The sequence below is a fragment of the Physeter macrocephalus genome, chromosome 14 (assembly GCF_002837175.3).
Source record: "Physeter macrocephalus isolate SW-GA chromosome 14, ASM283717v5, whole genome shotgun sequence".
Lineage (NCBI taxonomy): Eukaryota > Metazoa > Chordata > Mammalia > Artiodactyla > Physeteridae > Physeter > Physeter macrocephalus.
In genome coordinates, this window is record NC_041227.1 from 65,111,822 (window position 1) to 65,128,133 (window position 16,312).

At 42.5% G+C, this 16,312-nt stretch overlaps 1 protein-coding gene across 3 annotated transcripts in view; it reads left to right on the top strand.

Annotated features, from left to right (window-relative positions):
• The window catches only part of LCMT1 (leucine carboxyl methyltransferase 1), a 57,957-nt gene extending 51,714 nt beyond the window's left edge, over positions 1 to 6,243 (top strand). For all 3 annotated transcript variants that reach the window (XR_008619157.1, XM_007105620.3, XM_007105619.4), the window contains 2 exons: positions 3,340 to 3,437; positions 6,027 to 6,243. Coding sequence is in view for 2 of the 3 variants with exons in the window: in XM_007105620.3 (XP_007105682.2) it covers positions 3,340 to 3,437; positions 6,027 to 6,049 (121 nt within the window). In the remaining variant the exon portion in view is untranslated. The remainder of the gene's footprint in view (positions 1 to 3,339; positions 3,438 to 6,026) is intronic.
• The last annotated feature ends 10,069 nt before the right edge of the window (positions 6,244 to 16,312 follow it).

Below are 16,312 nucleotides of genomic sequence, written 5' to 3' on the forward strand. Positions count from 1 at the left end.
CAACGGGAGAGGCCGCAACAGTGAGAGGCCCGCATACCGCAAAAAAAAAAAAAAAAAAAAAAAAAAAAAAAAAAAAAAAAGATAAATATTTATCAGTATATAGATTTATATTTTTTGAATCAGCAGATTGATATTACATGTATTGGTGTGTAAACCACCATCCTTTCAAAAGCTTAACAATAGATTGTATTTATCTCTGCATGTCAAGATGTTCAGGGTTACCGTATCCTTTTTAGTGGTGCCTGTTATTTATGTGTGGATATATATTAATAACAGTTTTTTAAATTGAGGTGTAATTGACAGACAACATTAGTTTCAGGTACACAACATAATGATTCGATGTTTGTATATATTGTGAAATGATAACAATAAGTCCAGTTACATCGGTCACTGCACATACAGGATTTTTTTTTTTTTTTTTAAGGAGAACCACTTTATTTTGAGTAGTAAACAAAACTCCATTTAGAACATAATAAACAAACCTTCCATCAGTTTCTTCACAGTTAGTCCAAAGGATAAAAGATCTTCTAAAGAAGATCTTTAAAGGAGTTTTAGTAGCTGAGTTTGTGGGCATTTTTGGTGCATATTTTTTGTTTAAAAAGGTGAACACAAGCCAAGGTTTCAGGCAAATGATGAGCAAGAAGTTTCCAGTGGTTCCATAGGGCGGGCCATCACATCTGAAGCAAGGTCCTGGAGCAACACCCCACCGTAAATGGCAGGCAGGACATGGCAGCAGTCTTCACTACTTTTCCAGAATTTTTTTTTCTTGTGATGAGAACTTCTGAGATTTACTCTTAACAACTTTCAAATATGCGGTACAGCATTATTGACTATAATAACCATGCTGTACATTACTTCCCCGTGACTTAACGTATTTCACAGCTGGAAGTTTGTTCCTTTTGACCCCCTCCACATATTTTGCCTGCCTGCCCTCCCACCACCCACCTCTGGCACCTACCAATTGTTTTGTTTGTTTGTTTTCTTTTAGATTCCACATGAAGAGAGATCCTACAGTATTTGTCTTTTTCTGACTTATTTCCTTTAGCATAATGTCCTCCGGGTCCATCCATGCTGTCACACGTGGCAAGATTTCATTCTTTTTTATGGCTGAATAATATTCCATTGTAAATGTCAGTATATATACCACATTTTCTTTATCCATTCATCCATCAGTGGACACTTAGGTTGTTTCCTTGATAATAATAATTTTAAAGCAATTAAAAAGTAATGTCTATAGCTGGGCATTTAATTATGTTGCAGACAGCAGCCTTTGTCCCAACAGAGGTGGCTAAAGAGGCGGGACAGGCTTTGGCCTGTCCACCCCAGGCCAACCAGCCCTCCCAGATCTGCAGATGCCTCATAGTTCGTGTCTACATTTGTCAAGGGTTTTTGCCAGATACTCTGTATAGAAAGAAACCGGGGGCAGGCCTGTTGATTTAACAGATGCCTACTGTGCGTCATGCCTGCCTTTGCGGAGTTCACCTTCTAGGGAACAGCTTCACAGTCTAGTGTGTCCTGATAGTTGAACTTGGTCATGACGGTGCTGGAGCCTTGATCGTGATGCTGGTTTCTTCTCATACTAGGAAGCCTGCCTTGAGGTCCTCTGCTAAGATTAGTTGGGAAGCCACCAGAGTACTCCTTGGATAGTCATTCTTACTTCAGAGGTGACTCTTTGGCCTGCACACCAGGGCGGGAACTAAACACAAATACAGAAACATGCATAAGCGTGTACATCTATACACTTTCATGCACACACACATGTGCACAAACACAGACACACAGCCTGGACGAATGGCAATACCAGCATGTTAACAGTGGCTGTAAATAGTAGACTATGGATCATCTTTTATTTTTCTTCTTTACTCTTTTTGGAAATGCCTGTGTTGTCCCCACCGCCCCAGTGTGTGCATATCTCAACAGAAAACATTTTTTTTTTTTTTTTTTGCGGTACGCGGGCCTCTCACTGCTGCGGCCTCTCCCGTTGCGGAGCACAGGCTCTGGACGCGCAGGCTCAGCGGCCATGGCTCACGGGCCCAGCCGCTCCGCGGCATGCGGGATCTTCCCGGACCGAGGCACGAACCCGTGTCCTCTGCATTGGCAGGCGGACCCTCAACCACTGCACCACCAGGGAAGCCCTAGAAAACATTTTAAAGAGCTGTTTTCATATGTTTCTCTGTGCGTGTGTCTATTTAAAAGTTTACATTTAAAATGATTTTTGGATAAAAGTCACGTAAGCACATGATGGGGAAAAAAATAACCAGAATAAAGTAGTACAGAGTGAAAACAAAACAAAACACCCAGCTACTCACCCCCACTACCATCAGCTACCTTCTCTTTTCAAGAGACAACCACCATTACCACTTTCTTCTGCAGTTTCCATAATTAGTCCATGCATGTATAACCATATATATCCCCCACTTTTTCTTTACATAGATAGTAATATACTATGTACATTACTTCCTAAACAACTTGCTTTTTAAATTCCATGATAGGTCTTAGAGGCTGTTCCATGTCAATTCATATAAACCTACCCTATATGGCTGCACAGTATCCTATTGTATGAATGTGTTTATTCAACCCATCTCTTCTACTTTAAAGTTTGTTTTTTGTTTTGTTTTGTTTTTTTGCTGTTACTACATTGCAGCTGTGATGTTGCAGTGAGATTTCTTGAATACCTATAGGGTAAATTCTTAAAGCAGAATTGCAGAATGAAAGGATGTACATTTTAAACATTGACAGAGGGGGTCAAATTGCCCTCCAGAGAGGTTATACTATTTTGTCATCCTACTAGTAATGCAGGAGAGCACCTCTTTCCCATGTCCTTGGTAAAATGTATATCAACCTTTTAAAAAATTTTTATTTATTTATTTATTTATTTATTTTTAAGGATGTATCAGCCTTTTTTTTCTTGGTCAACTGTTAGCTGAAAACATTTCATGTGTTTTAATTTACATTTCTTTTCACATAAATGAGGTTGAAAAGCTCTTGTTTTTCCTTGCCAGTGAACTGGTCTTTTACCCATCTTTTAAATAAGTTTTAAAAGTTGTTCTTATTGAAATGTAACAACTCTTTATATAACAACGAAATCTACCCCTTTTCATTTCTATTACAAACATTTTTTTCTGCTTTGTCATTTGTCACTTTTGACTTTGCTTATGGGATTTTTTCTCCTTTTCAATGAAAGTAAGTTAAATGGGCCCGCACCATGCATACTATTCTGTAGCCTGCTTCTTTTCACGTAGTATATCCTGAACACCTTTCCATGACTATGAGCATGGGTCATGACCTTCATTTTTGATTGGATACATTTGTACTGTTGTCTCTTCATTGTCTCCGCAGAATAGAGTCCCTTGAATTCCTGGATGAAATGGAGCTTCTTGAACAACTCATGCAGCATTACTGCCTTTGCTGGGCCACCAAAGGAGGAAGTGAACTGGGTAAGTGACTTCACTTGTATTGCTTTAACCTAGAAAGGGGGAATTTTTTTGTCTCCAGAGAACGTAAGACTTGACGAGAATTTTCGACCCAGGAAGAACTAGGGGATGTACACGTGAATCCGATCCATGAACATAGCCAGAGAATCAGCTGTTATAGCCTCTGTGTTTTTATAGCACAAAACCCAGGAGAACTGTTTAAATAAACCACATGTATGAAAACAAACCAACAGCCCTTTAGAAGTCTGTGGAATTTTCTCAGCGGGATGGTAAAGAGACCTTGAGTCTTCTAATCATCTTAATAAAAGGACCCAATGATTGTCTTTTTAATCAACTTGTAACCAGGTTTACTAGATGTTAAACACACAGATCATTATATCTCTCTAACACCCCTGCAGCTGTGCGTTGAATTTCTCTCTTCTCTTATATTTAAGATGAATTTCCCCAGCCTGGAAGAGTAGGGCCACAGGGACAGAGCCTGGAGCCTTGTCTCAGTGTTTCTTTGTTGCCTTGATCTTGATCGAGTTCCTCCTTTACAGCGGCCCCTTGTTGACCTTGCTTCCCCTGGGGGATAGCCCTTGGGTGTCTCTCCAGCCAATGGAGACCATTTTAGATCTCTGTCCTGGCCTTTAATGTCATAGGTGCCCTTAAGCTTCCTATCGATGTGTCTGACACATGGCCTTAGGCAGGTAGTCTGTACAAAACAAAGAACTTGGCAGAGTCAAGGACTGTCTCCTGTGTGAAAATTCCAGGTTGTTAATCATCCCCCTTGGGCTTATCTTTCTGCTAGTTTATAAATTTACCCAGCTGGGCAGTTCAGCCCACAAAATCCATTTAAATTATTTTTTATTTAAAAAATCATTTATTAGTGTGTTTTTCTACTGCTGTCCTCCCGCACTTTTAAAAACAGTGTAATTTTTAGTAGGGACTTTGGAAACTTCTAAAAAAGTATGGCAAAGAAAAAAAAAAAATCACCCATATGCCCATCACTCAGAGATAACCTCTGGCAGCTTTTCCCTTCCATTCTTTTTCTAGCTGTTGTTTTGTTTTTAGCAGAGTTGAATTTATCTATTTATGTAACCTTGATTCCTGATCTTCTTAACTTAATATTATAAGCATTTCCCCTTGCATTTTAATGGCTTTGTAAATACTCTGCCATGAGGCTATGTCTGAATTTACTTAACTTTCTCACACTGTAAAAACTATAGGTGGTTTATAATAGCATAGAGTTAATTCTAGTTTCTGTAAAGTAACGACGTATTGAGCATTTTTATGTTAGGGGCTTCTTTTCCCCACTTTGCGCCTGGCTGCTTTGTTGTGTCAGTACAGTAAGTCCCTTACATACAGACCTTCGAGGTACGAATTTTCAAAGATGCAAACTTGCGTTCCATCAACGTCATGCGTGAGTGAAATTACAGCTTGCCCTCCGTCTCCTATTGCTGACAGTCCTTCAGCTCTACCATCTCCCACCTCCTCCCCCTCCTCCAGTCAGTAACTCTTCCTGCCTGTTCACTCGATGCCAACCCCTGTATGCCAGCTGTTGTACTGTACTACTGTACTTTTCAAGGTACTGTACTGTAAGATTAAAAATGTTTTCTTTATTTTTTGTGTTTGTTTTTCAAGTACTATTTGTGTGAAAAGTATTATAGACCCGTAGTACAGTACTATATAGCCGATTGTGTTAGTTGGGTACCTAGGCTAACTTTGTCGGACTTACCAAACAGATTGGACTTCACGAACGCGCTCTCGGAACAGAACTCATTCGTATGTAGGGGACTTATTGTACTTATATGTGTGTGGGGAAGAAAGAACTGTGTTTGCTTGAAGTTCAGCATTTAAAAGGCCAAGTTCCTAAAGAATAGGCTCTAGTACAAAACCTAGACAGATTCATACTGAACAACCCTGCAACCAAGACTGTAGAAGATCAGGATGATTCTCCAATAATATAATTGCCTGCTAGAACAAAACTCAACACTCTTCAGAGGAAGATACTAGAACTCAGAGTCTCCTCAACTCGCTATCTGCCATGTCAGTATACGATAAAAAAGATTACTACACATGTGAAGAAATAAATTAAGTTGCCTACACTAGTCTTTTTTTATTACTGAATTTGACTCAAAGAGAAAGGGGTGAACAAAATTGCTAAGGCTAGTCACTAGCCCTTTGGCTTCTTTCTCACCAAAAACAGGCCAGTATTAATTTTTAAATGTTTAAGGTAAAAAGCAGAACACTCAAGAATGAACTCCTTAAACAAGTTGTCTGAATGAGAAGTATTATTCAGAAAAAAAAAAAGTTCATCATTTAAAGGATAGATTTTCAGGTTTACTGCAGAGAGCCCATAAACTCTTACAACATTTCTCAATCCCTTCAAAACCACCCATAAACACAGTCTCATCCAACCTCCTGTTGCCTTGTGAAGTCTCATCTTACACAACCAGGAGGCCGGGGCTGCAGTGATCGCACGTGCGGCTGGTGCCCCAGAGCTGGTCACTGTGGGCCTGGGATCCGGGGGTCACATTCTCCCACCTCTGGCTGTTTTCTCTGCCCCAATCCGTGAGGGTCTCTTCACAGCTTCTGTGTGTTTCCTCCCAGGCTTGAAGGAAATAACTTACTGATCTGTTCAAGACTCGTGCTGAGCCAGAGCTGAAGCCACTGACCTTTCCGGAGTGGAGTCTCTGAGTTTCCTGAGTGGTGGTTAGGCCTTGGCTACCAGTCTCCCCGCTCGCCTAGAGACCTCAGTGACCGAGGTGCTTGTACCAGTTCCTGTTCCTCTCGGCTTTTACCGTTTAAATAAATCTCAGTTGCCGTTGCCGGTGTGTTGGTCCTCTGCTGTTTATCCTTTGCTCCCCTGGGTGGGCTGCGGTTCACCTCTGTGTCAGCTGGAACCAGAGGTCCTAACCTGACCTTGACCTTGGCTCACTCCCTGTGAATCAGACTCAGCTCATGCCCTTGCGTCCGTTGTGGGGTTTACTCCAGGGTGCTCCTGTTTGCAGCACCCAACGCTGCCCTTGGCACCTTGACCAGATGTTGGAGCTCGTCTCTGCTCCCGTTTGTGCCCTTTCCTGCTTAAATCCGCCTTCACCTTGGTCACTGTGGCAGGATGAATGATGAGCCCCTGATCCCTCCGACTGTGAATATGTTTCCTTATGTGGCAAAAGGGGCTTTGAAGATGTGATTAAGGATCTTGAGATGGGAGATTACCCAAGAGCATCCAAGTGGGCCGGATGTCCTCACAAGAGTCCTTCCTTATAAGGGAAGGCAGGAGGGTCAGAGCTGGAGGAGAAGGAGGCATGTGACGCCAGAAGCAGAGACTGGAGTGATGCGCTTTGAATGTGGGGGAAGGGGTGGAAGTGGAGGAATACAGGCAGCCACCGGATGCTGAAAAGGCCAAGAGAACATCTCAGAGCATCCAAAAGGAGCCAGCCTTGCTGACACTTCGACTTTAGCCCAGTGAAACTGGTTTCAGATTCCTGACCTCCAGAACAGTAAGAGAATAAATTTGTATTGTTGTAAGCCGCTAAGTTTGTGGTCACTTGTTACAGCAGCAGTAGGAAGCTAATACAGTTATGATACAGATTAAAAGGGCCCTTGGAGACCTGGGCTCCAATTCAAAGACATAAGGCCTGTCCACACCTAATGAAATTTTTGGTTACGTGACTGGGGCTGTGAGCCTGTGTGTGCAGAACGGCAGTGAGGCAGCCCGCCGGCCCTCTCCCTTCCGAGAGAGGTCACGGCCCCTTACTAGAGACTTGCAGAGTCTCTAGATCAGCTTTCCCTACAGTGTGGCCTGTCCCCCGTTACACAGCAGCATGCCTGTTGACAGGGGTCCAGGTGGTGACACAGCGTGAAATGACATTGAATCACCCGGTGAGAAAGTTACTGCCTTTTCAGTAAGGTCTTAAGGACCTTTCAGATCTTAAGAAGTCCAAGGAGAAGATCTTAGGCTGGTGCTGGTGTGTCTTTAACACTAATGCCATATTTACTAATCCATTGTTTTTGAAACCGTGTACTAGGCCATTAATGGATGGTGACTCCATGTAGGGAATCAAGTCCCTTATTTTAAAAAGATATGGACTAGAACGGAAAATGTCATAGCACATCGTCCATAGTAAGGGTGAGTACTTTTTTTGTAACTTGTTTCATTTTTATGTGTGTATACACTACCGTGTTAGCACTGTTTCTAATGTTTTGGTTTGGGTTTTGTTTTTTAATTGAAGTGTAGTTGATTTACAATGTTGTGTTAATTTCTGCTGTACAGCAAAGTGATTCAGTTATACATATGTATACATTCTTTTCCATTATGGTTTGTTACAGGATACTGAATATAGTTTCCTGTGCTATCCAATAGGATCTTCTTGTTTGTGCATTCTGTATATAATAGTTTGCATCTGCCAATCCCTACATCCCAACCCCCTTTCCCCCTTAGCATTGGTTTTGGTTTTGATCACAGGTGGCGGTCAGAGTGTTATAGCATTTCTCCAACTGAGGGAGCAACAGCATTTGGCTAGAATTTTAAAAACATTGCTTGGCTTCAATTATATTTCTGTTTTTCCTTGCATTTAGTTTTATGGAGTACGTTCTGTTCAAGGCTAATGATACGCCATTACTATTGATGGTTGTGTCATAAAATATCCCTTGAAGTACCTGTCAATTTCATTTTAAAAGTGAGCCCATTTAAAGACCATTACTAAGAAAATAATGGGAGAACTACTGTAGGGACATGCAGAAATCAGGGAGGTGATGTATTTGGAAATACTGAAGTTGAGAAGCACCACATGACGGAATGGTTATCTTATAACATTATAGAAACCTTACAGTTTCTCACGGGAGTGTAGGGGGTGTCAGGGGCAGAGGATCTCACCAAGGGTTAGCTTTCATGCCCTCCCTCTCCCATACCTCCCACGACTGAGACATGCATTCCAAAGTGTGGTTTTGGCTTTTCAAATTGGGACTTGGAACTCATTTCCCCCAGGAGTCACTGCCTCTCACTGCCTCTCCTGTTCTCCCATGCACTCATCTAAAACCTCTGGTAATCCTTTCTACACACACTGCTGAACTGAACCTGCCCTTGGGAAGGACATCAGTGACGTTGAAACCATCACACCCAGTGACCCTTTCTCCGTCCTTGGCTGTCTCAACTTCTCAGTAGCATCTGACATGGGCAACCATCTCTCTCCTTGGAACGTCCTCACTGCCAATAAATGATGGAAATGGATTTGAAACCAGGCAGGTTGGCTCTAGGACTTGTGCTTTTGACTACTACATTATATATATATCCCTTCTCCCCTTGCCCCAGACAGCATATAAAAATTCCCCACCATCACCATTCCTTCAGGGTGTGGTTGCCCTGATGCCTCATCTCATTATTTCTGATAAATTTTCACAATTTATTACATTGGCTTATTTCCTATTTGGGGACTGTCCCAGGTGCCATTGATGAAAAGTGATCCTTTTCTCCAAAAATCTTAGTGAGGCTTTTGAATATTTAGTAGAAGAAATGGCGTTGTTAAAAAAAAAAAAAAAACCTATGTTTTCCTCTAAGAGTTTTATAGTGTCTGGCCTTATGTTTAGGCCTTTAATCCATTTTGAGTTTATTTTTGTGTATGGTGTTAGGGAGTGTTCTAATTTCATACTCTTACATGTAGCTGTCCAGTTTTCCCAGCACCACTTATTGAAGAGGCTCTCTTTTCTCCACTGTATATTCTTGCCTCCTTTATCAAAGATAAGGTGACCATATGTGCGTGGGTTTATCTCTGCGCTTTCTATCCTGTTCCATTGATCTATATTTCTGTTTTTGTGCCAGTACCATACTGTCTTGATTACTGTAGCTTTGTAGTATAGAAAAATGGAATACTACACAGCAACCAGAAGAAATTAAGTTCGGACATGCAACAAGATGGATGAATCAAAAATAAGTACACTGGGCTTCCCTGGTGGCGCAGTGGTTGAGAGTCCGCCTACCGATGCAGGGGACACGGGAACATGCCCCGGTCCGGGAAGATCCCACATGCCGCAGAGCGGCTAGGCCCGTGAGCCATGGCCGCTGAGTGGTTGAGAGTCCGCCTACCGATGCAGGGGACACGGGTTCATGCCCCGGTCCGGGAAGATCCCACATGCCGCAGAGCGGCTAGGCCCGTGAGCCATGGCCGCTGAGCCTGTGCGTCCGGAGCCTGTGCTCCGCAACGGGAGAGGCCACGATAGTGAGAGGCCCGCATACCGCGCAAAAAAAAAAAAAATAATAAGTACACTGAATGAAAGAAGCCAGATAAAAAAGAACACATGCTGTTTGATTCTATTTCTATTTTTAAAATTTTTAATTTTTTGCACAATTTTTAAAGGTTACACTCCATTTACAGTTATTGCAAAATATTTCCTATATTCCCTGTGTTGTACTATACATCCTTGTAGCCTATCTCACACCTGATAGTTTGCACCTCCCACTCCCCAACCCTATATTGCTCCTCTCCCCCCTCCCCACTGGTAACCACTAGTTTGTACTCTATATATTTGATTCTATTTCTAGAAAATTCTAGAAAATTCCAACTAATTTATAGTGGCAGAAAACAGATTAGCGATTGCCTGAGAACAGGAACAGGGTCATGAGGAAAATTGAGGGATGATACATATGTTCACTGTCTTGATTGTGGAGCTGGTTTCATGGGTGTATACGCATGTCAAAGCATCAATGGTATACTTGACCGGTAATTTATTGTCTGTAAGTTGTACCTCAATAGAGCTGTTTTAGAAATAATTTTTGAAAACCCAGATGAGTCTCTCAAAAGATATTTCTGGTTTCCTTTTTTAGCTACTTTACCTCTTATAGAGATATTTTTTCTGTAAAAGCATAAGCTCTGGAGTTAGCAAACCAGTTCTGACCCTAATTACCTCTGACCTTTAGTGAGTCACTAGATCTTTGAACTTCAGTTTCCTCATCTGAGAAATGGGAACAACACCCACCTCACAGGACTGTCATGAGGAGCCAGCAGGGTGATGTTTGTTAAATGCTCAGTACAAGCCCTGGGATAGGGCTTGCTGACTGTTAGCTTGTATTGTTATTGAGGACAATTCAACTATTGGAGTAAAACACAGCAGAGTGAAAGCTTCTGATTTTTAAAGGCAATTTCTAAATTAGCACATTTTTATATTTTATGGGGATAAAATGTTACAGGTGACAACGTAGAGGTTGAATTCAGTGTTCTCTTCTTAGGTACCATTGGTTCACCTACAGATTTCCTCTTGGTTATTATATCCAGAAGGTAACTTCCTAAAATACATTGGGTTTATTTTTAACTTTTTATTGAAGTACAACGTACACACAGAAAAGTACACACATCGTTATCGGCTTGATGAATTTTCACAAAGTGAACTCACTGTGTGGCCAGCACCCAGATCAAGAAATAGAAGGTGATAGATTCCCAAAGTCTCCACGTGCCCTGTCCGAGTCATTACCTCCCAAAGCTAACAGCACAGTCAGCTTTGCTTATTCTCGAACTTTCTGTTCCACTGTATGCGCTCTTTTGCGTCTGGCTTCTTTCACTTTGTTTGTGAGATTCATCCAGTTGCTAGCCAGTCCGCGTGATTCACATTTTCATGATACTTTCTCTCTTACACCCTTTAAAAACATTATCATATCTTTGTTGAGACTTGAAGGATGAGAAAGTTTTTGTCAGAATTAGGGAGCAGTTTGGGTAGAAGAAACAGACTGTCCAAAGGCTTGATGCTGAGTAGAACAATGGGATGTTCAGGATACTGAAAATAGACATTCATTCTGGGGTAGATGTTTTCAGATAGTTCTCAGCATTTTCTACCAATAAACAATAATGAAATCAATGTCCCTGTACATATACTCTTACCAGTTGGAGTTTTTATTTCTATAGGATCGATTTTTCAGACATAAGGCTCACTGGGTCTAGGGGTAGGTGAATTTACAGATTTAATAAATATTGCAAGATTGTGTTACAAAATATTGTAGTAATGCACACTCCCCCCAAAAAATGCATGGGTTTGCCTATTTTCTCCCGCTTTGTTGGTACTGGATGTTAATCACATTTCAAAATTTTCTGTTCTGTTGCTTTCCTTTGAATTTTTTCTGGCTATTATCTTTTCATGTTTGCTGACCTTTTGGATTTCCTCTTCTGTAGAGCTATTTAATTGTAATAAGTATTACTATCCAAATAGTAGTGAAAATGATAGAACCAAAAAAACAAAAGTCAACAACATGAGAACATTCTGATTATCATATGAAATATGCTCATAGTGACAAGCTCTTCAGTAAATAGTAGACATTATTACTACCATTTTAACTGTTGTTCCAAACATCCAGATGGCGAGCAAATGAACCCCTACTGATGAGACTTAGTGGACTGCTCCTTCAGTCCAATGACTTTTTGGCTGTAATCAGTTCTGATGTAGCCAGCATGTCTGATGTCTGGTTACCAGTGACTCCAAAGACATCAGCATTTGAACTGGACACTGCAGGGGAGAAAATAGGGTGCTGGTGGCTTCTACAAGGAAGGAAGGAAGGTGCTCAGGTAAACCTGCGATCTGAGCAGTGAGAAAGGTGAAAACTAGACTCATTTCCAACAACAAACTTGCCCTGAGCTCCAAGTGAGTGATCGTACGTTGAAAACAATGGCAGAGCTATTTAGATAGAAATAAAGCCACAGTTTCAGAAGACAGTGAGGGGTTCTGAGACAGGCTGGGACCTGGGATCCTTTGCTGCAGTGCTTGAACCCGGACAAATGTCTCCTGGAGCAACAAAATACAAAGAAACTATACGGGACTAAAAATAACTGAGTATGTGCCATTGGGGCAAATTATGAACAGCAAGATACAAAAAGACCAAAATCCAACTGCCACTTCTGAGGTGCTGGGAGCAAAAGCAGGGTCCTGAGCATGATCCTGCACACAGCACCACCAAGGGGGTGGGCAGACCACCTAAGCTACCCCTCTGGCCCGACCCACCAGTGCACCCTTACATTCACCCTATTTATGGAACCAGCTCGCCGCACCGCCCTCCCCACCTCCCGCCTCGGGGAGCAAAGCAAGGGAACCTGTTACTTGTTTTCACTCCCTCCTGCTGCAGCATGAGTCCCAATAAAGCCTTGCCTGAACTCCTTGTCTGGCCTCTTATCAATTTCTATTGATTACAGAGTCCAAGAACCCGGGTCAGTAACAGTTCTGCTTTAAGTTTCTGTGACTGTCCACAGCGCACAGATCTCAGGATCAGCCTGAATTATCAAGCATCTGCATTACTACGAATAGTGACTTGTTTTCAGAAGAAATTATTAGACCGAAAGTCCAGTATCTTTGGTATATTGGGAGGGAGCTTATCAGCCATAAATGTTCTCTGCTGGAAAGGATAGAAAATTCAACCCCCAGTGCCTGAAAGAGAAGGATATGTATTATCTATTTCAGAGGCTCCCAAACTCTCTTGGTTCATGGTGTTCCTTGGACAAAAGGAATACCTAATAGTTGTATTTATTAGTTAGGTCCAAAAAAACACTTAGTATTTATGGCCTAACTACTTAGTGGCCATTTAAGAAAATACACATACATTGAAAGGAAAAATATCTTATTTCTGTTTTATTTCATTCTTAAATAACAATAATTAAATAATTCAATTTAATTGCATTCTTAATAACTTTCATTTTTAAATACTACAGTTGCTTACCATAGGATATGTATGCCTTTGGGGCACTGCACAGGTTCTCAGCCTTTGGGGTCAGATTGGACACTGCCACTCTCACTTCCTTTTCCACACTGATTTTCATGCAGCACTTGTTTTTCTTAATTATTATTATTAATATGGCAACACCCATAAAACCAGGTTTGCAAAGATATGATGTAATTGGAAGGAATGTAGGGCCATCTAATAGAAAACTGAACTACCTTGAGCTAGTAATTCACACCCTGTCTGACAGATATTGAGCGTCAATTTATTTCCCTTGAAAATTTAAAAATATCCTACAGCCACTTTATGAATTCACTCTCTCTGGGGTTGCACCTCATGATCTCAAGGTGGCTGCCATGGCACCAACATCACATTTTTTCCACAACAGTGCATCAAAGAACGAGCTCGATGAAGCAAAGATAGACGTGTTGAGGCCCCAAAGTAGGACAGGGCAACAGCAATGGGAATGGTCCAGCTAAACATGACAAATGTCTGGTCAGCAAATGTCACAGCCATGGCATTACTGCCAAGGACATCTGAAATGCTCAGAACTGTGTAATCGGCCTCATTGGTCAGGATGTAGATGGGTGTCACAATTGGCATAGAAATCCCAATGGCCAGGGACAAATTTCTTTCTGGGTTTTTGATTTCTTCTGTTACAAAATTAAGGGTGTCCCAACTTGAGTATGAGAAAGGGCAGAGTACTCTGAAAGTGCTCAGAATGTCCCTGGCACAATATAACAAGGCCCATGACAATGATGGCAATGAGTGCCAGGACCATGGAGTAAGTGAACATGTCCCGCACACATGTGCAGCCATCAATATGAGAAGGGAGGATAGAGTGGTTTGCCAGGATAAAATGCAACCTGCTTTTTTTTTTTTTTTTTTGTGATACGCGGGCCTCCCACTGCTGCGGCCTCTCCTGCCGCGGAGCACAGGCTCCAGACGCACAGGCGCCACGGCTCACGGGCCCAGCCGCCCCGCGGCACGAGGGATCCTCCCGGACCGGGGCACGAACCCACGCCCCCTGCATTGGCAGGCGGACTCCCAACCACTGCGCCACCAGGGAAGCCCGCAACCTGCTTTTATACTCCGTTTGGACCTGGTGGTGGATGGCAGACAGGTGCCAACAGATGCAGAGATGTCTTAAAATGTTTCTATGCAAACAAAGATAAAAATTAGAGGCTTTGATCATGTCAACCAGACCTGGGATTGGAAGGCTGAAAAGTTTTCCAGTCAAACAGTTTCTTAGGAAGACATCATTTCCCTAGTGTACTAGTTATCCTGGTGGTTTGGGAGACCAGTGCATTGCATATGGAGACATCAGGCCACACAAAAATCTCACGTTGTGGAAATACATTGTTTTGCTTGAATGACATTCAGATTTTCTCAGGAGAACCACTGGTTTTGGAGCTACTGAGTCCAATCCTGGCTCTCATGGGGGAGGGGCATGCAGCAAGGACTGACAGCTAGTTGGCCCAGGAGTCAGGGAGGACAAATATCTGGATCTGAGATTTGAGTGAGCGGTAGAAGTTGGCCAAGGGGGCAAAAGAGAACTCCAAGCAGAGGGGATGGCATGGGCAGGGAGCGGGTGAGGGTGCAGGGCTCACCTGACAAATCCTTTTTGGGAGTTCATGTGGCAGGACTTGAGTCCAGGGTAGACCTGTGTGGCTGCTATGGGAGTTGAGTTTGGCACTGACTGCCACAGAAGGTGCTAGAAAGTTTGAAGTCAGGGAAGGATGGGATTAGATTGACAGGCTGGGGAACAACAGCAACCACCATGTGGTGTGGCAGAAATTTCTGGGCGTTCACAAAATGCCTTTTTCCTTCTGGGCACACTGCTAGACTGTGTTTCCCAGACTCTCCTATGGCCAGGTGAAGCCATGTGATTGAGTTCTAGTCAATCAAATATGGAAGGAAGTGGTATTTGCCATTTCTAGGCCTACCCCACAAACCACCCCCTGCACAGTCCTCTACATTCTCTTCCCCAGTTGGCTGGCTGGTGCAGACAATCTGAGGACCTAGATGGTGGATCTCCAAGATGGAAGTAGCCTGGCTCCCTGAGTCACCATGTGATGAAGGGCCTGCTCTGGACTGTTCTGTGAACAAGGAATCAGTTTTTACTATGTTAAGCCATTGAAATGTTGGGGTTATTTGTTACGCACCTACTCTGACTAATGAGAACCATAATAAGAGCTACTAGTTGTTGGGCACCTGCTCTGAATTGGGCACTGTACTAAGGGCATTGCCTCACTTAATCTATACACCAATTCTGTGGGGATGGGTACCACCATTAGCCCACTTTTACAGACAAGAAAACTGAGACTGAGAGAGAAGCTAGGGGGCACAGGTGGAGAAGCTTGATCCCCAAACCTGGACCCAAGTGCCACACTGTGCCCTGCTGGTTGCCAGTTTTAAAGGAATGGATTGAACTGGGTGAGGCATCAGACATAGAGAACAGACTTGTGGTTGCCAAGGGGGTGGGTGGGGAAGGGATGGACTGGGAATTTGGGTTAATGGATGCAAAATATTTTATATAGAATGGATAAACAACTAGGTCCTGCTGTTTAGCACAGGGAACTATATTCAATATCCTGTGATAAACCATAATGGAGAAGAATATGAAAAAGAATGTATATCTATGTATAACTGAATCACTTTGCTTTACAACAGAAATTAACACAACATTGTAAATCAACTATACTTCAATTAAAGAAAAAAAAAGAAATTGGTTGAAGCAAGAAGACCAGATGAGGAGTTGTTGTAGTAATACCATCTGGGAGTTCCTACGTGTGAAGTGGGAAAATAATAGATTATTGTGAATATTAATTATTGGAGGAATGCATGTGTGGTGTCCAGTGCAGGGTCTGCAGTTGGCAGGTGTATAATGAATATTTAATTTTTTTTCAAGAGCCTAAGTAAGAACCGATGAAGGCTTGGGTGAAAACAGGAGAGAAATATTCCGGGAGCAGCACTTGGCAGGACTTGGGCAAAGAATGAGGGAGATGGGGGAGTTGAGGGTTGGACAACGATCTTATGTTGCAGGGACATGGGAGGAAGGGAATAAGAAACATCTTGTACAATGTGCTGTGGGTGCAGAGGAGGGAGAGAACAGGTCTCAAGATAACAAGCAAGAGAGCAACCCCAGGGCTTCCCTGGTGGCGCAGTGGTTGAGAGTCCGCCTGCCAATGCAGGGGACATGGGT